This window comes from Microtus pennsylvanicus, chromosome 17, assembly GCF_037038515.1.
Source record: "Microtus pennsylvanicus isolate mMicPen1 chromosome 17, mMicPen1.hap1, whole genome shotgun sequence".
In the NCBI taxonomy this organism is placed as follows: domain Eukaryota; kingdom Metazoa; phylum Chordata; class Mammalia; order Rodentia; family Cricetidae; genus Microtus; species Microtus pennsylvanicus.
The window spans coordinates 37,626,044-37,652,780 of NC_134595.1; the positions used below are offsets into that span (position 1 = coordinate 37,626,044).

The 26,737-nt window shown below is 43.4% G+C and overlaps 1 protein-coding gene across 3 annotated transcripts in view; it reads left to right on the plus strand.

Moving 5' to 3' along the window:
- Ttll4 (tubulin tyrosine ligase like 4) overlaps positions 1-25,703 on the plus strand; it is a 45,103-nt gene extending 19,400 nt beyond the window's left edge. For 2 of the 3 annotated variants that reach the window (XM_075952194.1, XM_075952196.1), the window contains exons 4-20: positions 753-856; positions 1,115-1,178; positions 5,545-5,669; positions 6,059-6,169; positions 6,467-6,543; positions 7,408-7,599; positions 7,683-7,765; positions 7,935-8,063; positions 8,363-8,485; positions 8,750-8,848; positions 9,532-9,666; positions 10,176-10,322; positions 18,261-18,363; positions 18,927-19,137; positions 19,279-19,349; positions 19,871-19,956; positions 20,346-20,888. In XM_075952194.1, coding sequence (XP_075808309.1) covers positions 753-856; positions 1,115-1,178; positions 5,545-5,669; positions 6,059-6,169; positions 6,467-6,543; positions 7,408-7,599; positions 7,683-7,765; positions 7,935-8,063; positions 8,363-8,485; positions 8,750-8,848; positions 9,532-9,666; positions 10,176-10,322; positions 18,261-18,363; positions 18,927-19,137; positions 19,279-19,349; positions 19,871-19,956; positions 20,346-20,583 — 2,098 coding nt within the window. In that variant the 3' untranslated portion in view covers positions 20,584-20,888. Of the gene's footprint in view, positions 1-752; positions 857-1,114; positions 1,179-5,544; positions 5,670-6,058; positions 6,170-6,466; positions 6,544-7,407; positions 7,600-7,682; positions 7,766-7,934; positions 8,064-8,362; positions 8,486-8,749; positions 8,849-9,531; positions 9,667-10,175; positions 10,323-18,260; positions 18,364-18,926; positions 19,138-19,278; positions 19,350-19,870; positions 19,957-20,345 lie in introns of all 3 variants that reach the window. The other variant, XM_075952193.1, reaches the window with a different exon arrangement.
- Positions 25,704-26,737: the final 1,034 nt, after the last annotated feature.

Below are 26,737 nucleotides of genomic sequence, written 5' to 3' on the forward strand. Positions count from 1 at the left end.
TTTTTGGCTGTCCTACAAATTTTAGTTTTCACTCTAATGTAGGGATTCATTTTAAGGTGGGGAAGAAAAACTAACCTGTAGACTAAACCTTGCTTTTACAAATAAAGTTTTATTGCATGCAACCTTGTCCATTTTTTTACTGTTTTAAGTGCTTTCTTGCTACAACAGTAGAGTTGGAAAGTTGTGACGGAATGATGTATAAAACTGAACGTATTTACTGATAGTTTCTTTGGAGAATTTGCCCGTCTCTGTTCTAGGTTATCACCAGGGGAGAAGTAAGAATTCCAGATACCACATCTTAAGGTCTATGACTTTTCACCTTACTACAAACCAGATTGTATTCCCATGCATTCCTGGTATGACAGCTATTCAGAGTTAAAGACATAGTTGATTCCTTCTCTTGTGTCTTATTATTGTTCCAGAATCTCGATCCACCAAGGTCTTCTGAGTTTCCAGTGAGCATCCCAAGGACATATAAATTACCAGATACTGATGATTTTTGTATGCAGAATTCTAAACTTATATACTATAAGCAGACTTCAGAGAAAATGATGTACAGATAAGGGATGTAAAGCTGAGGAACTATGGGTGGCCCTAAATTCTGAGGACCTGAGAAATAGTTTATGAGATAACAGGCAAGAGATAACATAGTGATGAGGAGACTGTTACTGGGAAACAGTGAAGGAATGAGACTCCAGTGTGGCTTCTGTTATGGAGCTGGCTTGGGTGGAGGCATGACTCTTTTCTTTCAGTTCAGCTACTGACCTCCGGCCAAACCAGGTGGAGCCTGAAGATACAGAAGATGAACTAGGTTTGGAAGATAGCTGCAGCAATGATGAAAATGAAGAAGAGGAGGGTAAGGAATCATTTTGCCTCTAACTGCGGGGTTTGGTCACCATCCACTAGGGAAGGGGGATGACAGTGTGTTCCAGGCTTGACTCATCCTGCAGCAGTCACTTGCTGTGGGGCCTAACTTAGGAGTTTGTGAGGAATGCAATTCAGAGCAGAGGTGGTGCTCATTGCAGAGCCCAGGATGTTACATAGTTGCCTGGGCCCAGGGAGGGTGCACATGCAGCAACATCTTCTAGTGAAGATTTCTCTGTTCTTCCTCCAGGAGACTCAGAGTGCTCTTCCTTAAGTATCGTCTCCCCCAGTGAGTCAGTGGCAATAATATCTCGGTGAGTGCAGTGAAGATCATTGACAGATGCTCATTCCTTGCACTTGAAGGTTGTAATGACATTATCCTAACTGGCCCTGAGAACCCCAATTCATTCTCATCAAGTTTCTTGTCTGTTTTTATATGTAACTGTAGTTTAAAAGTGTTTTGATTTTTTTTTGAGACAGGGTCTCTACATAGCCCAGGCTATCATGGACCTCACTATATAGATAAGGCTGGTCTCATCTATATACTCAAAGAGATCTGCCGGAGTGCTGTGATTAGTAATGTACACCATTGTGCCTTGCCATTTATTTCAGTCCTTTGTAGAACAAATACTTTGGAATGCGATGTCAAGAGATACTGGAAGCATTTTTTTTTTTTAAAGCATGTTATTCTGTAAAAGGCTTTTGGAACTTATTTAAGGACTCTTATTTAAAACACATTTGGACCAAACAGAATGTAAAGGTGCTTGCTTCGAAGAAGCCTGAACTGGAGTTTATCCCTGGAACCCACATGCTGGGAGAAGAGGACCAATTTCTCCCAAAAGTTGTCTTCTGTTATCTGTGTATGCACTGTAGCATGTGTACACCCCTCAGCGCATTCATGCATGCATGCGCGCGCATACACACAAGTAAATAAGTTATAAAAATTAAAAATAAACAAAAAAGCACTTGTTAGTTAGGTCACTTGGGGAGAAAGGGATTTATGTCATGTCAGTTCACAATTACATATCACAGTCCACCATGAAGGGAAGTCAAAACAGGAACTCAAGGCACAAACTTAAACAGAAGCCTTGGAGGAATATGTCTTACCTGGCTCTTTCCTCCTGACTTGCTCAGTATAAGTCAGTGCAGGTGGCTTTAGAGTCCTGATGAAGGTGTTGTATTCCCTGGAGATCAGGTTATAAGCAGTTATGAGTTGCCTGATAGGGATGGCAGAATTGAACTCAGATCTATTGCAAAGCTGAAACCATTTCTCTAGCCCCAAATAAGACTCTTTTGGTTCTAGGTGCCATGGCATTAGTCTCAGTACTCCAGAATTTGATGCTGGATAAATACTGTAAATTTGAGGCCAGCCTATACAAAATACTAGCTCAAAAAATAAAGGATAAAGCTGGGCGGTGGTGGCGCATGCCTTTAATCCTAGCACTTGGGAGGCAGAGGCAGGTGTATCTTTGTGAGTTCGAGGCCAGCCTGGTTTACAAGAGCTAGTTCAGGCCAGGCTCTAAAACTACAGCAAAACCCTGTCTTGAAAAAAACAAAAACAAACAGAATAAATCTCATCCTCCATCATAATCTTTTGTTTCCCTTCCAACCTTGCCTTAGAATTGGGCTTTGTCTTCATTATTTGTTTAAAAAAATAAAAAAAACTCCTGAATTATTGATATTGAAGGTTTTTCTGTTCTAGAAATGCAAAGGAATGGAAAATTAAGGGTAACAAGGTGGCTCAGCTTGTAAAGCACTTGCTGCTACACCTAATGACTGAGTTAAAGACCCAGAATTCACATGATAAAAGAGAGAAGCAACTCCCTCAAGTGTCCCCTGACTTGAATGACACTGGCAATCATTACACACACACACCATAGTAAATGTAAAAAATTAGAAAAGTAAAATAAACTCAATGAACAAAAAATTGGCATTTTGGTTTTAGTGCAAAAATATCTGTTCTCATTTTTAATTAAAATCTAGCCTTGTCTATCAAGGCTTGCCAGCATGCTTTGACACTGGTTACTTTGTGTGTGTCTGCTCTGCTTTACCGGTAGCTGAGAAGACCTCTGTGTCTGGGTCAGCATGAACAAAGCTGCCATGTCTGTAAATATGATGGTGCGGCAGCATCTTTATTGACTCTAAAGTATCTCTGGCATATGTGTTCCCAATCTGTTGCATAATTTGTCTTTTTAAGCCCACCCTATCTTGGTTTTATAAAAGTGAAGCTGGTTCTGGTTGCAGATACTGGATACCAATTAAGTGCTCTTAGCCACTGAGCAATTTCTCCAGCCCCTGGTTTCATGCTGCCCTGACTGGCCCAGACCTTGTCACTGTAGATGATAGAACGATCTCAGCTTTTGCCTCTGCTGCTGCCATACACTGCTGACAAATTGCCGTTAGCTTCACCATTCACCTATTTGGGTTGTTTCTAACTTTGAACTATTAGTGAAGTTACCCAAAAGATTCATATTCGTATTTTATGCGAGCATGAATGTTAAAAATCTCAGTTGTTCGATCTTACCAATAAAGACCCTAAAGCCAGATGCTGTGGTGAAAGTCTGCAAACTCAGGCAGAGAAGCACCTGGCTGACCTCATTCCTCCTCCTCTGATGTCCCAGAATCCTCCCCCTTCTACACTGTTTCAAAAACTCAGACTGAATGCCCCTCCCCTCTACTTCCTGTGTGTCTCTATCTGTCCTCCTATCTCTTAGTCTCTTTTTTCCTTAATAATCCTGTGTTCAGTTCCTGTCAACTGGTTGCTTGCTCCACTTCTTGACCTGTGATTGACTTTATTTTAAGCCCGTTTACAATATTCAAGCAGAAGGCACTTGGATCAAAGGTATGTGCTAGGGCTGAGCCACACAACATCTAGAAACAGGTTTTTCCAGTAAATAACAGTCCCCAGGTTGATCGAATAGCCTGCAACACACAAGTCTTTATTTCTTGGACACACATGCCCAGAAATGGATTTGCCAGCTGTTGTGTAGATGCTTTCTGTGCCGCCTTATCTTCCGGCCTTGTCTTTGTTTTATGTCGTAGCTCATTCTCTTCAGTTTCACCATGTGTGCCCAATGCCAGTGTAAGACTTTAAGACAATCCTGAAGCCATTTTTGACAATTCTGAATCCTCTCAGCCTCTGTGCCATAGTGCTTCCCCTCCTCCCCTGGAAACCAAGGACCTAACAGCTACACTCGCTCGTACTCAGTTCCTGAACAATTACTCATATATGTATGTTTTGGTTCGGTCCCCTGGGAAATGGGGTCAAAATGACCTCTTACCTCATCTGATCTGGCAACAGCTCTCCAGTCAATTATTGGTAATAGTCCTTTCAAATAAGCCAATCAGAATAGTCAAAGAACAACCCCCCTTGCTTCTGTGGCCCCTTTAAAAGTAGACTGTACCCGCTATTCAAGGTCCCTCAGCTTCCCGAATGCTGGGGGACCCTGTCATGACAGAATTAATAAAATCCTCATGCTTTTGCATCGGTTTTGGTGTGTGCGGTGGTCTCTGGGGGCGACTCCTTCTCGGCTCCTTCTCGGTGTTTGGACTCTAGAGTCCAACATCAGCACTTAAGACGCCGAGGTGGGAAAATTGGGAATTTGAGACCAGCCTTGCCTTTACATAGAAGTTCCTGTCTTAAAAACAAATTTTAAGAAATCTAAGTTAGAGAACACTGAATTATTTTACATATAGAACCTGTTTCTGTTGCACTGGAAATACTTTTTAAGAAGTATTGTCACAGTTTTAGGGATCAAGCGCAGGGCCTTCACAGGCAAGGGCTCTACCACTGAGATATTTGTGTTTTTTTTTTCTTCACAGTCTGAAATTAACCTTACAGTAATATTTGTGGCTCATATCAGTTCAATGTAAAGAGAAAAACCTTTCTTCACCTTTCATGCTAGTTAAAGAAATTGTTTGGGCCAATGGCTTGTACCTGAGTGGCTGGTGCCTACTGAGCTGGCTCAGTTGTACCTAGCCCATTGGCCCAGGGTCCTCCTCCTCCCTCTGTCTATGAGATCCAGACCTGTGTTGCCACCAAAGTCCAGAGTAGAGAAGGACACAGGCCAGCTATGTTTTCACATGAACTGAAGCATAGAGCAGGGCAAAACTTTCACTGTTGTTTTTCTTTCTTTTGCTCTTTTCTCACTTAAAATATTTATGGGCTGGGTGGGTGCGGCGCACACCTTTAATCCCAGCACTTGGGAGGCAGAGGCAGGTGGATCTTTATCAGTTTGAGGCTAGCTTTGTCTACAGAGCAAGTTCCAGGACTGCCAAAGCTACATAGAACAACCCTGTCTCAAAGAAACCAAAACACAAAACAGAAACAAAAAACATTTCTGTATCTTCTTTTTCAGTTCCCCTGCCATCCCTTTTCTCCTCCTCTCTTTGTTGTAGTATAGCAGTCTTCTCCTAGTGTTCTCTTTCTCTTCCAGAACCCTTTGTGGGTCTTCCCCGACCATGATGGGGAAGTTTATCACGGGATATTGGAGATGTGCTATCGGGGTGTTGGGCTCTTTGCCTCTTAATGATGTACAAATCTATAGGTAGATTGGCTCTAGCACTGTATGAGTTCATACTTGCAGAATGACTGTCAAACACTTGTCTTTTCAGAATCATATGCAGTCCTGTTAACACCTCAAAGCTGTCCCTTTCTCATTCTGTTTGTTTTCATCACAGGAGCTGTGTGGATTTAATGTCCAAATCCCTTCCCAATCATGAGAAGGTTGTGCGACCAGCCCTCATCTACAGTCTCTTCCCCAATGTGTCCCCTACCATCTATTTTGGAACTCGGGATGAAAGAGGTAAATGTAACCAAGGGACACAGTCCAAAGGAACTCACAGGAGGGTGCCAGCTAACCTGGATGGAGGGGACAAGATGGGAGAGCTCTTCCAGAATGGCTTTTTTGTGCTCAGTTTCCACAGGATGTAGGTTCTATTGTGAATGTGTCTGTCCTTTGACCTTTCTTAGTCTCATAATCTCTGGCTTAGCACATGGCCTCTATTTGGTTTTTTGTCTGCTTCCAGCCTTTCCTTTGCTGCTCACTCCTGCACAGCCCCCTTTCCATAAAGGGCAGTTCTCTAAACCTGATCTGGAGCAATTTGTAGTGGTTTGTCCTTCTAGGAAAGAATGGGCACCACTGCCATCTTTTTCATCTCCTCACTGTGACCCTCTGCCCTTGCCTTTCCCCAGTGGAGAAACTTCCCTGGGAACAGAGGAAGCTGCTCCGGTGGAAGATGAGCACAGTGACTCCCAACATTGTCAAGCAGACCATTGGACGGTCGCACTTCAAGATCAGTAAGAGTGAGTTACTCTGAACTGCGTGCCCTGCCAGATGGGTTTTGGACAGGAGGAGAGCCTTAGAGACCCCCTGTTGTATATGGGGACCCTGTCTGGAGCTTCCAACCTCATAGAAGGGGATAGCTCTGAAAGTCCTCTGGGCTGAGCCAGGTGCTCAGAATTGGGAAGCAGAAGACTATTGTTTTGGCCTCATGTAGGGCAGCTCCATGTAACTCTGTGAGTTCAGTGGTGAGGCCTTGTTCTGTCCCAGAGTCTGCCTGAGCTGTTAAGTGAGACTGACTTCCTGATTGCCTTCTGCAGGGAATGATGACTGGCTGGGCTGCTGGGGTCACCACATGAAGTCTCCTGGTTTTCGATCCATTAGAGAGCATCAGAAGGTGGGTCCTTCCCAAGGAGCTTGTCCCACTGACCAGGCCAGGATGAGAGTGTTGTTGGGGCAGTGGAGGGAGTGTTGGAAGGGCATTCAGGTGAGGACAGTTACAGAGGCAGAGGCGTATTCTAGAGAGCACAGTGGGGGTCTCAGCAAAGTGTCTCCCACCCCAGTCCTGTTCTGCCAGGTGCTTTTCACTCCATGTCTTGAGAGGCCTTGTCACTGCTAACTGCTTCTTCTCTGCAAGCTACATTTATGGAGAGAGGGTTCTGCGGTTCTGTTTGAACACTTTGTCCTCCTGCCCCAGACTCCCCCATGGCCTGGTGCTTTCCTTTCCTTGTCTCCCATGCTGTCATGAGAAAATAGGTGATAGCTTTCCCGTTGTACTCAAGGTGACTAGCATGACTGTCCTAGTCTGCCTCTCTGTCACTGTGGTGAAGCACTGGCCTAAAGCAGTCTGGGGAGGCAAGGGTTACTTTGGCTTACAGCTTACAGTCCATCACTGAGGGAAGCTGAGGTAGGAACTGAGTAGAGACTCTGGAGAAGCTTTGCTCGTTTTCCATGGTTTGCTCAGCTTGCTTTCTCATATAACGCAGAACCATTTACTCAGGGATAGCCCTGCCCAAGGTGAGCCTCACATCAGTAGTTAGTCAAGAAAATGCCCACACAGGCTAGTCCGGTGCAGGCAATTCTTTAATTAGTTCACTCTTCCAGGTGACTCTAGTTTGTGTCTAGATGGCAGAAGAAAAGCTAGAAAGGAACTTGAGCTTTGTTTTGCAGGGGATGTTGGAATGATGGGGTGGGGCTTATCTTGTTTCTCTTGGTCTCACCTCTGCCCTTTCCCTCTGCTTGCCTCTTGTCCCTTCTGTAGCTTAACCACTTTCCAGGCTCCTTCCAGATTGGGAGGAAGGACCGGCTGTGGCGGAACCTGTCTCGCATGCAGAGTCGTTTTGGCAAGAAAGAGTTCAGTTTTTTCCCCCAGTCCTTTATCCTGCCCCAGGATGCCAAGCTCCTGCGCAAAGCATGGGAGAGCAGCAGCCGCCAGAAGTGGATTGTAAAGCCAGTGAGTGGGGCAAAGGGAGAAATAGATGATGGGATGAAGGTGAAAAAATAGCAGATCTCATTTCCTTCCCCTTTGACTTCTAGCCAGCATCTGCTCGAGGCATTGGCATTCAGGTCATTCACAAATGGAGTCAGCTTCCCAAGCGCAGGCCCCTCCTGGTACAGAGGTGAGCCTGTCTAGCTCACATTCCTCTCTCCATCTTCCTGTCTTCTTGGTTTCTGAATTATCGTCTTATAGTGTTTTACCTCGTGACCTCCCAGCCAACTGCTGAGAGTTCTCGCCACAGCTTGCTCATTCATCTGGCTGGGTGTAAAGTTAGCGTCTCCTCTCTGCAGGTATCTACACAAGCCCTACCTCATTAGTGGCAGCAAATTTGATCTTCGGATCTATGTTTACGTTACTTCTTATGATCCTCTACGGATTTACCTCTTTTCGGATGGACTCGTCCGCTTTGCCAGTTGCAAGTATGTGCTGGTCGTGAGGCATTCCCCTGACACTGGGTGATTTTCTTTGTTTGGTTGGGATGAGGACTCTGAGCAGAAAAGGCACAGATATCTTGGTGGTTTTCATTAGTAAGGAAGGTGGGAGGGTGGGAAATGAGGTACTGAGGTTGCCAAGTAGATTAGCTGTGCTGTTCTAGAACTTGGGATTTTCAGGAGCAGAACAAATCTGTGCACTTGTCCTTTATCTTCTTCCTGGGGAAATGTCTGCCTATTTCCATCTGCTCTTGCCATCTTGCCTCTGCCATTCTTCTCACTTCCAGGTATTCCCCTTCCATGAAGAGTCTTAGCAACAAGTTCATGCACCTGACCAACTACAGTGTCAATAAAAAGAATGCGGAGTACCAGGCCAATGCTGATGAGACAGCCTGCCAGGGCCACAAATGGTACTGAGGGCAGTGTGTCTCTATCAAAACTCTGTCCTGAACCTAGGTAGGGCTTTGCCTTTGGGAGGTTTGGGGCAGTAGTTGAGGAGTATAGTGACTTGTCACTTCAGAATTGGTTTGTTTGCATCCAGATGCATCTCTTTCTTATTTCAAAATATCACTGGGGAGATACAAAGAAGGTATCTTTAGCTTCTTACTCCTTATTTTTTTCTCTTGTCACTCATTTCTAGGACATAACCCCAAATACTTCCTTCTCCCTTTCAGGGCACTAAAAGCTTTGTGGAATTATCTGAGCCAGAAGGGAATTAATAGTGATGCCATCTGGGAGAAGATAAAGGATGTTGTTGTCAAAACCATCATCTCGTGAGTTTCAGTGCTGCTTTGGCTGTTGGGTGTGCCATGAACCCTTGCCTCTCTGCTGTGCTCTAAGATGTGCCCATTTTCTCTTTCAGTTTGGAGGACAGGAGATAGGAAGAAGCAGAGTTAAATTCTGGTGTCTTAGTCTCTCTTCTGTTACTGTGATAAACACCTTGGCCAAGGCAACTTATAGAAGCATTTGGGATTTAGGATTCCAGGGAGCTTAGCGCAAGGCAGAGAGAACTAACTGGGATGACTTGAACTTTCGAAACCTCAAAGCCCACCACAAGTGACACACCTCCTCCAACAAGACTATACCTCTTAATCCTTCCCTAACAGTTAACTAACTGGGAACCAGCTGTTCAAATATATGAGCCTATGGAAACTGTTCTCATTCAAACCACCATACTGCTCATTTTACCAAACTTCATCAAGGTGATGGCCCAGATCAGGCACATCCCTTAAGAGCCACTGTTTCAGGGTGGGGAGGGGTGGTGTTCATGATGATGACCATCGTAAGATGGTCTGAGGTTGCCACGGTTGGCCTTGAACTTGTAATTTCCCTGCTTCTACTTTCCTCTGATTTCTACATGGGGATTGCATGCATGCATTCCCATGCTGACTCTGAGGAGGCACTTTAAAAGAGAAAGTTGCTTCTGCCCTCCTAATTCTAGATATCCCACTGGCAGGTCAGAGCCCTACGTGACCAACCTACTGAAGTTGTATGTGCGGCGCCCCTACAGCTGTCATGAACTCTTTGGTTTTGACATCATGCTTGACGAGAACCTAAAACCCTGGGTCCTCGAAGTCAACATTTCACCAAGGTAAGGTGGTGGTGTTAGTTCCTCAGAGTAGAGCCCATCTTTCATCCTCAGGATCCCTGTCATTGTCTTGTTGACCTGGGAAAGTCCTCCTTCACTTTTTTCTTGTCATGGTCTGTATTTACTGACTCGCGGATTCTTTGCTGTTACTTAGGATCTTTAAGAATAGAGAGAGGTTACCATTTGCTACCATTTTCTAGCAAACCAAGGGCATGGGCAGATTCATCAAGCTGCATGAGGTTATTTGTTGTCTTTGAGGGTATTTGTCTTGTTTGTTTTTTGTTTGAGACAGGTCTCACTAGGTAGATCAGGCTGGCCTTGAACAAACAGAGATCCACCTGCTTCTCCCTCCCCAGTGCTGGGATTAAAAGTGTACTCCACCATCTCCCAGCTGAGCATATTTGTTGAAGATGCTCACACATGTGGGTATTTAAGAAGCCTTCATTTGGATGTAGGACCCAGAATCCTTCTGGAATGCTGCTTTGACCCTGTTGTGCATTCTACCCCTGCAGCCTCCACTCCAATTCTCCCCTGGACATCAGCATCAAGGGCCAGATGATCCGAGATCTCCTGAACCTGGCAGGCTTTGTTCTGCCCAACGTGGAGGATATCCTCTCCAGTTCCAGCAGCCCCAGCAGCTCCAGCGGCTCCAGCACAAGGTCTGCCTCTCAGCTTCCCTACGTTGGGATGGCAGCATGAGCAGCCCATTGTGATTTAGGGAGGGAATGTGTTTGGGAACCTCTCCTGCTTGGTCTTTATGGCTCAAACTTCCTCTGCTGTCCACCCACACACCACTGCCACATCAGTACTCTGAAAGTAAGTCTGAATACTTTACTTCTATTCAGAAATCTCCATGGGGACCAAGGATCAAATCTAACCTCCTTACTCGGACATTGGAGGTTCCAGCTACTTTTCCTGGGTGTTTGTTTCTATTCTGCCTGATTCTGGTGCCTTGGCAGATCCTCAGGGATTAGGTAGTGACCTTTCCTATGCTTATGTGGTTTCTTCATTCTAAAGATGCCCCTCATCCAGATTCCCTGTCCATCAAAGCCTAGTTCTAGACGTCTTTATGAAGTACCTCAATTTGGAGATTTTCCTTCATACCTCCAAAGCTTTGAAACTATTCTTGAGGAGAGGAAACTAATATTTAGTAAGTACCTGGGATAGTTAAGGAAATACAGTGTGTCTACTCAACTCTGTAGGGCTCATATTAGTATTGTAGTTTATAGATAAGGACACTGAAGATCCTATAGCAGAAATCAATCCAGGGCCATTCAGCCCAAGAGAGCGAGGGCGTAGAGTGCTGACTTCAGCAGCTATTTCCCACCTGTGATCCCAGCACTTAGAGGTGCAGGGTAGGGTATCGTATGCAAGTTAGAGATTAGTTTGTATTTTAGTGAAACGTAAAACACAAAAAATAAAAAAAATGGTGATATTCTTGGTGACTGACCTACTTTACCCACTGTGTATGTCTGGAGGCGTACTTGGCCCTGTTCGGCAGTTATCTGAGTTATTCCATGTGCCACAAGGGAGTCAGTTCTCTCTGTTTGACCTATGAGAGGTAGATCCAAGTGGACTTCCTGAAGCTTACAAGAACTTTTTAAGTTTACAAAAAGAAAAGTTTAATGTATGTTAGTGTTATCTACCACTGATCGTAATCTGTATAGAAATCCACATTGGAGAGAAAGCTATAGATAGACTCATGGCTTTGAGTCAAGTAAAAACTTGGGATACAAAAATGATTTTGTGTTATATGCATCTGTGAGTTTATTCCTTTCAGAGTCTAGGATCAGGGTCATCTTTCTTCCTCAGCTGGAAACCTAGTAACTCTAGGAAAGCCAGGCCTGAGACCTGAGTTCTACTTTTGGTCTGCTTTTGGCTTCCATACAAGACAGCATTAAATCTTCAGCTACAGCATAGAGTAGCATCAGCCTTTGCTACCAGATCCAGGTCTGAGAGAACTTGAGGGACTGACGCTACTGTGACTACAGAATAGAACAGTTAACCCAGCAGTGTCCATACTCTGGTGGCATGTGAGGCATGGAGAAGTTGTCCCCAGAGATTAGTGGATTAGTGTTGCCACAGATCAAGTGGAGTCATGCCCTGTCTGTCTTCTTTGGATACCTTAGGGTTCCTACTAGTAGCTGGTGTTTATATCTATCTTGGGAAGTTATTTTATTGAAAATTTAAAATGCCATATTCAGCAGATCTCTGAAGAGTTTGAGGGCCATCATCTATTAAGTATATCTAATTTAAATAAACTTGTTTTAAGTTACTTGCTTTAAACGTATACAGCAGGCCAATGTCACTAAATGAATTATATAATCTTTACAAGTTAGTCTTTTATAGTACACCATTATAGAATGTTACAGTTTCTTGTATGACTCAGTTTATCCAAATATTTGAAGCGTAACAAAGGTAGCAAAGACAAAGAGGTTAAACATATATTACTGTGAACTTGAGCAGACTGTAGGAATTTATAAGCCTTATTTATCAAACATACCTATGTTGTTTCTTATTTAAAAGTTTTTTAGAAGTCTGGGTTTGAACAGAGTTAACAGACATCAGTGGTTAGACATACATTTCTAAGTTATGTTAACCTGAGTATACTTTTATAACTGTAGGAATTTCTAATCATACAAAAATTTATACTAGTCCAAAATATTTTAGAGAGTTGCTATTGCTTCCTTAGTCTAAAAGGAGACACAGTGATAAACCAAAGGCTCAGTAGGACTAAGAGGTTCTATAGGTGCTGCCCTAGTGGTCATCTTAAATGGTGAAGTCATGTGGCATCTATTCTTTAACCTTAGTAAAGATGACTGCCAAACATGCAATTACTATTTAAAATATCGTTTGTTGTTGTTGTTGTTTTGGTTGGTCCATGTTTTTAAACATGAGTTGAATCCAAGTTACATGTGTAGTAAGTTGTAGGAAATTAAGATTACGAAAGTAATATTTTTTTTTTAGCTATAAGCCTTTTGTTATGTTTTAAGCCAAATTTGGATAAAGATTTTTATAGTTTTCTTTTTAACCATGACCAATAAACTTAAAAATCTTGAGAGTTTACAGCAGTCTTAAGAAATTTTTTTGATAGCAGAACATAGAGAAATCATAGAAATAAAGATTGTTAGCTGGGAAGTAGAAAAACCTTAAAGATAAGAGACTTGGAAGTGTAGAGCAGAGTAAGTTTAGATATAAGTGATTTGGAGATCATTTGTTTGTGCAGTAGCAAAAGTTGTTGCCATATGAAAAGCAAGCGTACAATCTTTGGCCATTGATCTGTTATTGAGGCCAAGAATGAGCTGGGGGTGGGTGTAAAATGAAATTCCACAGGAGGGGAGTGTAGCAAGCGTTCTTTGGGCCTCCAGCCTGTAAATAACGACCCAGAGAAAGACTTACTATTAGTTATGAAAGCTTGTCCTTTAGTTTAGGCTTATCTCAACTAGGTCTTGTTTTGTTTTGTTTTGGTTTGGTTTTCGAGACAGGGTTCCTCTGTAGCTTTGGAGCCTGTCTTGCAACTAGCTCTTGTAGACCAGGTTGGCCTTGAACCCACAGAGATTCACCTGCCTCTGCCTCCTGTGTGCTGGAATTAAAGGCGTGCAGCACCACTACCCAGCCTCAACTAGGTCTTATAACTTAAATTAACACATTTTTAAAGTCTTCCATCTTTCACTTCCTGTGTACTCTCCCTGACTCCACCTTTCTTCTTCCCAGAGTTCTTAATGCCCTGGAAGTCCACCTTACCTCTTCCTGCCGAGCTATTGAACATTCATCTCTTTTTTTTGGTTTTTCAAGATAGGGTTTCTGTGTAGCTTTGGGACCTATCCTAGAACTAACTCTTGTAAACCAGGCTGGCCTCAAACTCAAACAGATCTGCCGGTCACTACCTCTCAAGTGTTGGGATTAAAGGTGTATGCCACCACCACCTGGCCATTCAGCTCCTTTTTAAACCTTGGCAAAGACACATCTTCACATTATAAACAAATTTTATAATTTAAATGTTCCACAACATTTTCCCCTTTTTGTCTAAATAAAAAGGAAAGGGTTTACCTCTAACACAGTTAATTATATACAGTAAGAACAGTTATCAAGTCTTGTCTAAATAAAAAGGGAAGGGTTTAACTTTATACAATAAGGATAAGTATCAGGTAAGAATTACATTCACAATGTCCTGTCCATTTGTATTTGGCAAATTCAGAGAAAGTACTGTATTATGTATCCTACCTTAGTGAGTCCAAAGTCTTATACCTAAACCATTTGCTATCATGACTTGTATTACTATCCTAAAATTATCTTTTTAGACCTTAAAACCTTTTCTTAGCCAGTGTGGTCTACAGAGCTAATTCCAGGACAGCTAGGGCTATTACACAGAGAAGCCTAGTCTTCAAAACAAAACAAAATAACAAAACAACAAAATAAACCCTTTTCTTAGCTAAACAAGTTTTTGTTTCTCAACCTTCATATACTTTATGCCTCTTTTGTGAGTTTCTATCTAATCTTTAACTCCATCCAACACTTCAGAAAGATGTATTTATTACCTGAGTAATAGGAAGTACAGAACAAGTAACTACCAGAATATAGAAGTGAAACAGCTGATTGCCTAGACAGTCACCCAAGGTTCCTTTGCACTGTTGGGGCATCCATCTTTGGTCTATAGATCTAGAATATCTGACAGACTTTTTTTTAAAAAAGATTTATTTATTATGTGTACAGTGTTCTTTCTGCTTGTTTGATGCAACTTCTCATCATAGGTAGTTGTGAGCCACCATGTGGTTGCTGGGAATTGAACTCAGGACCTCTGGAAGAGCAGCCAGTGCTCTTAACCTCTGAGCCATCTACTAGCCCTCTGACAGACTTTTTGTGAAACAAGAAAGTTTTGCAGGACCTTGTCTTGGTAAAGTTCAGCAGTTCCCTTCTTTTTTGTCCTGATTGTCCAATTTAGACAGCATACTGTCAGCAGTCAAGGCAAGGGCATTTTCTTGCCCATTGGCCAACTCTGCCACAATAAAAGCAAACTCTATGTGGAGGTTCTTTGATGGCCACCACATTTTTTTTTTTAAATTGATGCTGCCAGGAGCAGATGTGTCATACTATCATGAAAAGCCTTAGGGTTTTAGAACATCTTAAATGCCATATTATGTAAGTCTCTGAAGTGTTTTAAGACTATCTGTCTATATAAAAATAATATGTTTGACCTTGAAACACACACACAATAACCTTAAATGTATATCAATATACAAAATTATCTTAAACAAAAGTAAAAACATGTAGTTTCTTTTTTTTAAAAATAAATATTTATCTATTATGTACACAGTGTTCTGTCTGCATGTATGCTGCAGGCCAGAAGAGGGCTCCAGATCTCATTATAGATGGTTGTGAGCCACCATGTGGTTGCTGGGAACTGAACTCAGGACCTCTGGAAGACCAGTCAGTGCTCTTAACCTCTGAGCCATCTCTCCAGCTCGAAACATGTATTTTCCAACAAAAATAAGTTTGTAACAATATATAAAAATCCATACTAATGTAAAATATTTGAGATTAATAGTTGTTTTTAGTTTAGATTCAATAATCTACTTTATATCCTAGCATTCCTATATCCCACCCCCTTTTTTTCAGAAAGAAGTTCTTGAATCTAACCTCTCTTGCTTAAGTTTCTTCCCTTACCATGATCAGTAATAATTTAAAACTAACTCCCCACCCCCAGATGATGACAAGCATCTATAACTCACCAAACAACCAAAAACCATCCACCCCACCTCTTGGGAATATGGGAGGTCATGTTTTCTAGACTGCTTTTTGTTGTCGGGGGGGAGGGGGCGTCCAGCATCTTTAGGGGACCTGAGAAAATTACAGTAATGGTCAAGTCCTGGGCGAACTAGCTCTATTATTTTTAGTTTATTCTCTGTGTAAGTCTTGTCTGGGTAGTCTGTGAGGCTAGACCATCTCAGCTATCATCTCTGAAATTGTTCTGGATGTAGAATTTTGAGGAAACTGTAACAGGCATTCTGAGAGACTGGATCACCTAGGTACTTGTTTTTATTGTGTCTGGCCCTTTTTTCTGAAAACACAAACTTTTACAGGTACATTCATCTGCATTAATACAAGAGTGGAATATGCAATGTGCACAAGTCAGCTTAAGATGATTTTTTTTCTATGTTTGAGGAGGTAAAAGGCACCTGTCAACTTTATAAGTCCATTTGGACTGCATAACCAAACTGGCATAAGGACTCTGTAGCCAACAAGATTTATTATGTTTCATCCAGTCTCAGAGCTGTTCCCATAGTAGAGGGTTCAGTGTATATGTTGCCTGTCCTATAATTTTTTTTTTTTTGGTTTTGTTTTATTTTTTGTTTTTCGAGACAGGGTTTCTCTGTAGCTTTGGAGCCAGTCCTGGAAATAGCTCTTATAGACCAGGCTGGCCTCAATCTCACAAAGATCTGCCTGCCTCTGCCTGGGATTAAAGGTGTGTGCCACCACCGCCCAGCAGTTCTGTTTTTTTTTTTTTCCATGTCTGTAGCCAAGATTTTTCAGGTCTTTCCCAATCAATCTGATCTTTATTAATTTTGAATAGAACCATAACTTTTTTTGTTTCCTGTGGAAACAAATGTATAACCTCTCCTTCAGTGCAACACATTTCCCAACTTCCATTTTGAAGCCAAGACATTTTCTCTTTCTTTTCTTTGTTTTTGTTTTGTTTTTTGTTTTTTTTAGACAGGATTTCTATGTGTAACAGCCCTGGCTGTCCTGGAATTCACCCTGTGGACCAGCATGGCCTCTGGACCATTTTACTGTACATCTGCAGCCTTCTCTGACTGGGAGACAAACCTTAAATGGCTAGACTGCTACCTGCGGCTCTGGTGGCCTGGCTCTGCCCTCCTTAGTTCTGTGAGGACCTGGCCTTATGTCAGCTTGTGTCAGTGGGAGCCTTGGTTACTGCCCCAGCTCTGGAAATGTGCTGATGTGGGAGCATTTTTCCTTAGTGGGCTGACTGCTCAAGTGCTCTGCTGCACAGCAGGTCTCTTAGAAGAGCCATGCCTCTGTATGCTGAGCCTACCCAAGATACCATGGTCACCAGGAGGCCATGTTTGATTTCATGTTCCCAAACTTTTTTTTTAAAGCTTTTTCAGGTTTTTCTTGGATATACATGGTCATGTTGGGCATCATATGTAGCAAGTATTATTGTTGAACTATCTTTGGACTGCCAGCCTAGCTTTGATAGTCAGCTCCTTTTTAAACCAATCAGGAGGTGCCTTGGCAAAGATACATCGTCACAGTGTAAACAAATATTCTGCAACGGGAATATGTAAGCAGGCTGTGCTGACTGCAGGAGGAGCTCTGCCTGAGGAAGGAACTACCTAGGAGTGCTTAAGGAAGAGATAGAACAGTACAGGCAGTGGGAGCCCAGGCAGAATTGCAGTTCCTAGAGGAAGGTGAGAGAACGCTAGCTGAACTGAGGTGGATAAAGTGTCGTTGTGACAAGAATATCCATCTGGTGTGTCTCCAAGCAGAATGTGAAATTTGTCAAAGAGAAATATTTCAAAACACAGAGGAGAGGTGTCCCTTGTCCTTGTGAGTGAGCCCAAGGCGGGGGGGGGGGGGGGGGCTTCCTGGCACTCTGGTGTGGCTTTTGTAGTAATAGTAAAACAAAGCATGCTGCTCCAGGGTGACACTTAACCCACTAGAGAGACCAAGACAGATTTTGAAATGAGGCCAAATATGGTGGGTGGCAAAAGGCAGTAGAAACAATTGATCTGTACATACCTTAGGAAAGTCAGATCAGTATCTTGGTTCGGGATAGCCAAGTTCCTTTGGAATGGTGCTCATTTATGCCGTTCCTGGGGTTTCAGCACCAGAAAAATGAAAATTGGGCTCAGTAAACAAAACCACTGTAGGTGGAAGGGAAGTTTACTCTGAGCTGCCAAGGTTCTCTCCCAGGGAAAGCCGAGAGAAATGAGGGGGCGGTTTCTAGGGTTACATGGGAATGTGAGAAAGGGAGCTTGTGAGCAGGGACTGAGCGAACCTAGAGGCTGGCACTGACTGCTTTTTTATCACGTAGGAACTTTCTTCAAGCCCCTTTAGGAAAAGGACTATCTGAAAGGTGACCTTGGCCATGTAGTGGCCCATGTCTATAATCCCATAAATAAGGAGGCAGGAGGATCGACATGAATTCAAGGCTAGCTTTGGACTACATGGTGAGTTCCTGGCCATCCTGAGTTCCAGAGTTAGTCTCTGTCTCAAAAAGTTAACAAAGTCATAATGAAACTGAACTACCAGAGATAAAGTGTTTCCCCAGGGTTCCCCAGCCAATAGGGCAGAACTTTATTTGTGGTGAGTGTTAACTAAAGCATCCTGTAGTCAGGCTTACTCCTGGCTTCTTTTTGTCAAATTGGTGTGCCTGCCTCTTTCAGTTATGCCGTGGTACTTGGTTGTGGATGACAAGCTCTTTGAATGGAGTATACTTTAGACTGATCTATTGAAGGGACAAGCATCTCCATGTGTCTGTGCTAATGAAGGAGTCTTGCACTGGATCCTTTCTCTGTGTTTTCTCGCACAAGAGGCTGCTGACCTGCCTGTTACTTTTTGTCCACCTGTCTTAGCCTGCCAAGCTCTCCTAGGGACAAATGTCAAATGACTCCAGAGCATTTTACTGCACAGAAGATGAAGAAAGCATATTACCTGACCCAGAAGATTCCTGACCAAGTAAGAGATTTATCTTCCCTACAGTTACCAACAGCCCTCAGTCAAACATCGAAGGCTCTAGGAACATCAGCTTTCCTGTCTAGATCAGAGTCTCTTGCCAAGAAGCAGGATCTTATGATACACAGAGACTTGTTGGCACCTGTATGTTTCTAGGAACGTGGATGGTTGTCACCAAGCTCTTAGCGCTGTGATATCTTAGCTCACATTTATCGTATGCAAGAGTAAATGTGGAGTCTGGATGTGAGAAAGGCAGGCATAGACTGCCGTATCTGAGTTCTCTGGCACTAGCCTTGACTCAGCAACACACTCTTTCACCTCAGCCCAAATGGTTCCTTGGCCCTAGCCAAGAGTGCCTTCCTCCAGGAGCTCAGTCCATTGGATTTAGGAAGAGATAAGGCAAAGATCTGGCACACCTCAGATCAGGCAGCTGTGGGAGTTCTGTGGGAGTTCTGTGGGAGTCCTGGAGCCCTAGAGCCCTAAAGCTCTGTTCCCAACCCCAGCTGCTTATTTCAGTCTCTGGCTCACCTGTCACATTGCCCTTCTTCCTGTTCCTTGGGCCACAGGACTTCTATGCATCTGTGCTGGATGTCTTGACACCAGATGATGTTCGGGTTCTGGTTGAGATGGAAGATGAGTTTTCTCGTCGTGGTCAGTTTGAAAGAATTTTTCCTTCTAGAATCTCTTCTCGTTATCTTCGTTTTTTTGAGCAGCCACGATATTTCAACATTCTCACCACTCAGTGGGAACAGAAATACCATGGAAACAAGATCAAAGGTAATAAATCTTTCTGACCCATGGGCGGCCATATTTAGTAGGAGATTAAATCTCATTAGGCCAAGAAATAGGTTTCTTTGGAAAGGAGGTAAGCAATTGATTGTTCTCTGTTAGTCCCAACCTCTGCTCATGTTGTCCTAGGAGTAGATCTGCTCCGGACTTGGTGCTACAAAGGCTTCCACACGGGGATCATCTCTGACTCAGCTCCACTGGTAAGTGTACCAGTGTAGGGGCGTAGCTTATTCTCAAGCTCCTAAATGCCTTATGGTTGGCTTGTGGATATGTGGGTACCCACCCCTCCCTTCTTCCCTCTTAGACCCCATCCTTTTAAGGATGTAGTTATTTGCAAAATGCACCGGATGCCTATCTTTGAAGGATCAAAAAAGTCAGCTGTAGCCTTAACTTTCTGTCTCTTTTGGGAGAGAACCAAGAGTTATCCACATGGGCTCATGGTATAGGGTAGGGCAGGTGGAGCCCTGTGTTTACAGAGTGACAGAGCTGAACAAGAACCCTAAGATCTGCCAGGCAGTGGTAGCACATGCCACGTGCCTTTAATCCCAGCACTTGGGAGGCAGAGGCAGAGTTCAAGGCCAGCCTGGTCTGCAGAGCTAGTTCCAGAACAGGCTCCAAAATGCTACAGAAAAACCCTGTCTTTAACAAAACAAAACAACCCTAAGATCTTGAGCATTCCTTCTTGGACTCAACTGACCCTCATTGCTGTCTTTGTTCCTAGTGGTCTCTGCCAAAATCACTCATGACTGCCTCAAAGGGTGATGGGGCATCCAGTGCCAGCAGCAAATCAGAACGCATCAAGTCAAGGTGAGTGCTACTTCAACAAGGGAAGCCTATTGAATTGGGGCGTTAGAGTTTCTTTCCTCTTTCCCCAGACTATGACAGTGAAAGGATCCTCCACCTAGAGGCTGGTAGGGATGTCAGAATATACTGCCATGCTGTTTTCTTCCTGGTGACTATGGGACGCTCAACAGAGACCCAACCGCAGAGGCACACTTTTCAGCTATACCCTTGTAGGAAGTCCTGGCCTCTTACCCTTTCCTCCAATTGGCCCTTGCACTTGAGATCTCACTGCCACAGTAATAAAATGTATTTTATGGCTATTAATATATCCATAACATTGTGGGTGCTTGCCTTGGACTTGAGGGGCATAAATTACATGTTAGACTTATCATCAGCAATGTTTTTTCCTTCAGAAAGCAAAGCTGCTCTGATGGAAACATGTCATCCTCTGAAGATGGAACAACATCTAAGCCCAAGAAGAGTCAAGCTGGCCTTTCCCGCATATCCAGGAAGACTTCATCCTCAAAGAGCAATGAGGGCACCAGCAAACAGCCCAGCCACTCTACCCAGGTGTTACCTATACTCAAGTACTCTGGGCAGAATTCCAGAGTGTCTGCTTCCTCTGCTTCCCAGTCAGCCAGTGACCAGTGACTCCCTCCTGACTGCTGTGAGCCCATGATTGGTCTCCTGAGTGGGAGCACTCAGCTACCTCAAGGGAACCGACCTGCTGACCAGCCTGAGCCTCTCTTCCCCCCTCCACTTTGCCCCTCATCAGAGTATTTTTTGAAGTGGTTCTATTGTAGATATGGGCATCTGGAGGGCTGGAGGGGTAGTGGTGATGGGGAGAAGGTGAAGAAGGTTCACCCTCTGTCACCTCACTTCCTGCCTGGCACCTCATATCTCAGTAGAGATGCCAGTGATGGCCAAGCAGCCTTATAAAGCAGGGTTTGGTTTCTACTCTGAGAGCCATGTGTGATTTATTTGAGGCCCTCGTGTAGGGCTTGAGTGTTGCTCACGAGGAGAAAACGTGCTAAACAGAAGTCTCTTGTTCTGTAATTGAGAGGGATTCCTTGAAGGTCTTGATTTCCTTAGGTATTTTGGTCCCTACACATCTTTGTCTTGAAGAGCCATTTTTAGAAACTCCCAGTCTTCAAAGACAAGCAGGGGAAACCATGACAGGCTGCACCCATTTCCTGGCATTCTGGTCTTGGGGTGACCTCCATAACATATCTCCAGTTAAGGTTCCACCCAGTCAGTAGCCCTCTATCTTCTGCAACCCTCACAGGGCTCCAGAGAAGGAGCCTAGATGATTTCAGTCGTGATTATGTAGAGGAGGGTGGAACGAGCTGTTTTCTTCTCGACACAGCAAGTCTTCTAGTCAGTATTGCTTTGAGCAGGGTTTGGTGCCTTGGCAGGCAGGTTTTAGCACAATCATTTTTTTGGACAGACTTCTCATCTCTGACAGTTAATATTCAGCTAAATCTACCTCCCTTCTGGACTCAGTAAACACTGAGCACAGAATAAACACTGCCTGAGTGAACTGTGCATACAGCTCTCCAAGGACACTGGCCTCTGAACCAGAAGTGTTCTCCCCACTGTGGGCAGGTAGAGCCCAAGGAAGCCCAAGGTGGGAAGAGTTTCACTAAACTATGGTCTTCCTTAGCCTAGCACTCCTCCTCCCTGGGACCTACAGTCTAGTTTTTCTAGCAGTGGAGCACATAAGAAGCCAATTGGCCTCATGTCTGCCCTTTGCACACCAGGTTGGAAGCCCATCAACTCAGTCTCACCCTGATCTATACTCATTCTTTTGAGTTTTGGAAAGAAAGAAACTTCTTTCTTCATGGGTCCTGGAGTCCTGTAGACAATTGGCACGGAACCTGGAAAGATAAGATACCTGACTGGGTTCATGGTTACAGAGTAGGTAAAAGTGTGTTGACAGTTGTGAAGAGAGCTAGATTAGCAAAGTCCTCAACAGTACTTTCTGTTCAATGATAAAGACTGCAAAATCAGTCCACAGTGGGAGGGAGAGTTCTGGAAAGTCTGATATCAATAGCCAACACCCTCTTGTCCTCCTGGTTACAGTATTCTGGTGTACACGTACAAAGAGAAAGCAGGCCTCCACTCAGCAGCACTGTGCCTAATGCACGTCTCTGGGCAGAGGCCTGATTGGACCAGTTTATTCCTTGAAAGTGAACTTTCCTCGGTTCCCATTAACAGTCAGTGTCCAACCCCACAACTGCATAGAAGGACCAGCATTGCAGCAGACTGGGGTCCACCAGGGGGAGGAACTTGGGGACCCCCTGATGAGACAGCAGTACACTGGCAGTTTCTGTTTTGTGTTCTGAGGAATGGCCTCACTTTGTGACCCAGGCTTGCCTCACAAATGCTAGGATAGTCTGTGCATTGTTGTGCCCAGCCACACACTGTATTGAATCTTTCTTACATTTGAAGGTCTATGGGTCTGTTTTGCTAGTGGGAGAAAAAGTAGGGTTTATGTCGCCTTACCTTTCATTCTCAAGAGAGTAAGACCTTGGTAAATTATTTCACTGCATATTTTAGCACTGACTAGTCAACAATAGAATTCAGTTGAATTGAGGGAGTTTAAAAAAGTACTAGTTTTTGAGAGTTTTAAATTTGGAAGTGTAGTTGAAAACATCAGAATTATCAGAATGCATCAGTTGTTTTCCCAAGTTCAGAACTCACCCAGCCTCTTGAAGAACAGAAGCAAATGCTCCTGAGTCAAGGAATGAAATAGTCTTTTTTCATTGTAGTGTGAATGTGAGACCTACCCTGCAGGGCTGTGAAAAATCTAAGCAAACAAAAGGATCTGGAATTATTCTGTACAAGAAATGTAAAAATCTCTCCTTGAAGTGGCATGGTGGCTCATGCCTTTAATCTCAGCACATTGGAAACAAAGGCAGACCAGCAAAGCTCTTCCTTGAAGGAAGGGGCACAGCTACAGAGATATCCTAGAAGAGACCCTCAGTGCTCTCCACCTAGTGCTCATCAGAGCACAGCGTTCATCATCACTAATCTTTACAGCGTGCAAGTGTCCCAGGGAGGGGAACATTAAGCATCCTGAATATGTGTGTGAATTGGTAATTTGGTTATCCCAAGCACCTTGACTGACAAAGAATAATAAGAGTGAGTGAGTACCTAATGTCTAAGACAAAAAGCACAGAAGACTCTGAGTCAAGTAGGACCCAGAGGATTGCTGCGTGGACCTAGCAACGGTGTCGGGATGGTGTCACTTCAGGTTCATTCTCAGGATGAAAGTGACTTCCCATCACCATAGCCAAAGAACATTCAGTGCTTTCTGCGGCAGCTCAGCACTGCTGATTAAAGGTTAATCCACACACAGCGGTTTCCATGTCCTGCAGCAGAATTCGTTACCTGGAATAAGGTGATGAGCGCTGCTAGGGAGCGTCCCCTGTTGGCTTCTTCTTAGTGCTGAAGGCTCCCTCTGATTACTGCTCGTCTTTGGTTTGCTTTGGGCCTGGAAACAGTGACTTTCAGAGAGCTGTATTTTGTCACTTGGGATTTTGATCCAGCCTCTCCAGCAACGCCTAGCCTTGAACATTCCTCTAATACCTGGGGACCTGTGTGGACTCATTGGACCTCCTTCCGTCAGCTTAAGATAGTGGGAGCAGCAAACAGTCTGGAGGTCGGTCTTAGTGGGTTTCTTATGGAGAGATCACAGCAGGGTCGGCAGCAGTGTGGCATTCTAAGACCCATTTTGTGCCTTAACAGATGTGCAGAGATTGGGAATACCACCAAAGTCAACATTTGAAATGTCTATCTTCTGAATTTCAGTTTAGTTACCAGGTATATCAATCTCTTGGATGTAGTTATGGGGATTAAATTGGGTGTAAGACATCTTAAAAAATGCCTCACATTGTAGATTTCAAATGAATCCTAAAATATCAATGATCATCAAGCCATATCCTTCTTGGAGTTGCAGCAACAGTACCAGGGGCTTCAGGGCAGAGCTGTGACAGCATAACAAATGTTCTCAGGCCTGTGGTGGCTGTGTCCCACAGTCGGTGCTTCTAAACAGTACACAACTGTTCAACATTCGCATTATATTGAGTATGAAGTCCACCAGAGATGCGCGCAGGTTAAATGTGGCAAATGGTACTCCATTTTCCTAAGGGATTGAAACATCTGTGTGCTTTGATACTGGGAGGTCCTAGAACCAACCCCCACATGGACTGGAGAACTCGCTTTGACCAAGATAATTAGCTTGAAAGTTTAGAGCCCTATCAGCTGCCAGGTAATAAAAACAAGTAAAACTTACACTAATAGGCTCAAATACTGAAATGCCCCTGCCTGGAAATGCAGTCATCGGTAGAAATGCCTGTATTGTTGGCAAGGATGCACAGGTTCATTGGTTGCCAGCTTGGTTGTTTAGAAAGAACAGCCCATATGGTCAGAAAAGAATAGATGAGCACATCTGTTCAATATATAGAGTTTAGACATAAGAGGAAAAACTGGGATCCGTGAAAGAAGTCAGGAACGTATATGTGCTTCCTGACTCCATTCTAGAAACGGAGGTGGGCATCATAGACAGCAGGGACTGCCTAGTTATGACTGAGGGGTTGGGGGTTGTAGAGCGCTACATTGGGATATTCTTTGTCTTAATTCTGGTTGTCATCACTTTATATAGTTGGCAGACACCAAAATTGTACAGTTGAAATGAGTATATACATAAGTAAATAAAGCTGATATTCTTTCCTTTAAAAATTTTTTTTCTTATTTTTCAGTGCTGCATAGCTAACCCGAGGTCTCAGACAGTGCTAGACAAGTGCTCTACTGCTGAGCCGTACTCCCTGGCCCAAAGCTGTGTACTCAAACACACACACACACTCCCATTTCATGAGGTATAGACATTAAAACCATGGTCACAAGGAAGTAACAGGAGCTAAGACTGAAAGGGAGAGCTGTGACCAGCTGGAATGGGTAAAGCCATTGCAACTTGAATATGTGACATGTGTGAGCATAAGATGTTGATCACAACTAAATCCCTGAAGTAATTTATAAAGACAGTATATCTACCTGTGACCCAAAGCATTGAGGGAAGCCAGACATAGGAAGACATAATCTATACAGTTAACTGAAATTTGGAGGGGAACTCAGCCGTGGGTGCCGAAAGCAGCAGTGGTTACTTTATAACAATGGTAAAGAAGGAAACTTGTGGGTTGATAACAATGCTACCTACAACATGGGTTTTGGTTTTGTGGACGGCTTGCTTGCTAAGACTTACTGAGTTGTGTATGTAAGACGTGTGCATCTGTAAACAGCATTTTATAAAATGGAATTGATGTGTTCAAGTTTAGCATTTTAAGTGTACATTTCAATAGTACTCATAGTATTGGACAACTTTCACTTCCCGTGGTTCTCCAATATTTTTCTACTTGAAACAAACCGTGCTCCTCCTTCACTCCCCTTTCTCCCTGCCCATAGTAATCCCCAATCTTCCTCTTGTTGTAGGGTCACCCATTCTGGATGTTTTACATAAATAGAATTGGGATCTTTTGTATCTGGCTTATCTGACTTAGCATGAGTTCAACGTTCACTTTGTCAAGCAAGGCAACACTTCATTTTACTTCTAGTTTATTTGTGTTAGGAAATGATGGGTTTTGTTATGGCATTTTCATCATATATATTTATCTCCCATGGCCCTCTGTTCCCCGTCTGGTCTCTTTCCTCTTCACTGATAGTTGCTGTATGTTTGTGTGTGTGCTTTGAATAAAGACTACACTGAGTGAGAATGCGGTGTTTGTGGAAAGGGTTTATTTTTTTAAGAAAAAAATACATTTATTTAATTTGTGCGTTTATACATAAAGTACAGATGCCTTCAGAGGCCCAAGAGGTTGGATTCCTTTGGAGCTGGAGTTACAGGCAGTTCTGAGCCACCTGATGTGGGACTCGGGACCAGCTTGGGTTCTCTGCAACAGTTTTTAACCACTGGGCTGGCCTTGAGTTTGAAGCAATCCTCCTGGCTTAATAAGTACTAGAATTACAGGTGTGTGCCACACCCAGCTTTGATTTTGTTTAACATCATGGTCTCCTGGTCCATCCATTTTCCTGCAGATGCCGACACAGGTCCATTTTGTGTGGATGAGTAACATGCCATTGTGTGTCTGCTGATGGGCTGGTCTGGCTGCGGTGACTGGCTCCGCTGTAATTCTCAGGATTCCTGTGGGTGTCTCCCCAGGAGGAGTATAGTTAGGTAGTTCTGCTTTCGCTGAGGAAACGCCATACTTCTTTCCATAGAGACTGCACTTCATACATCCTCCCCACAGCGTGTCATGCTCCCCCTCCCCCACGTTTTCAATGGTACTTGTTGTCTTATGATAGCCAGTCTGAGTGGGTGAGATGCAGTCTCATCATAGTTTTTAAATTTGTATTTCTCTGATGGTTAAGAATGTTGAACAGTGTTTCTATGTATTTATTGGCCATTAGTAGTTTTTTAAATTAAGTGTTAATGCAACTATTTGTAATTATTTTTGAGAACTGTCTGTTCAGTTTATTTGCCTATTGATTGGCTGACTGGGGATGTTGGTATTTGATTTAAAAAGTTCTTTTTGTATTCTAGATATTAATCTCATCACAAGTAAAGTTGGCAGAGACTCCATGCTCCATGTACTTTAGTGTTAGGAATTTTTTCTTCTAAAAAAATTCATTTAAACATACCGGAAAGTATGAAGAAAATAAAATTTACATGATTTATCACCATTCTATGTATCCTTCCAATCGTGAGAGAGTTGCTGAAAGGGCTTTATGACTTGTTTTCGTCTCTTAG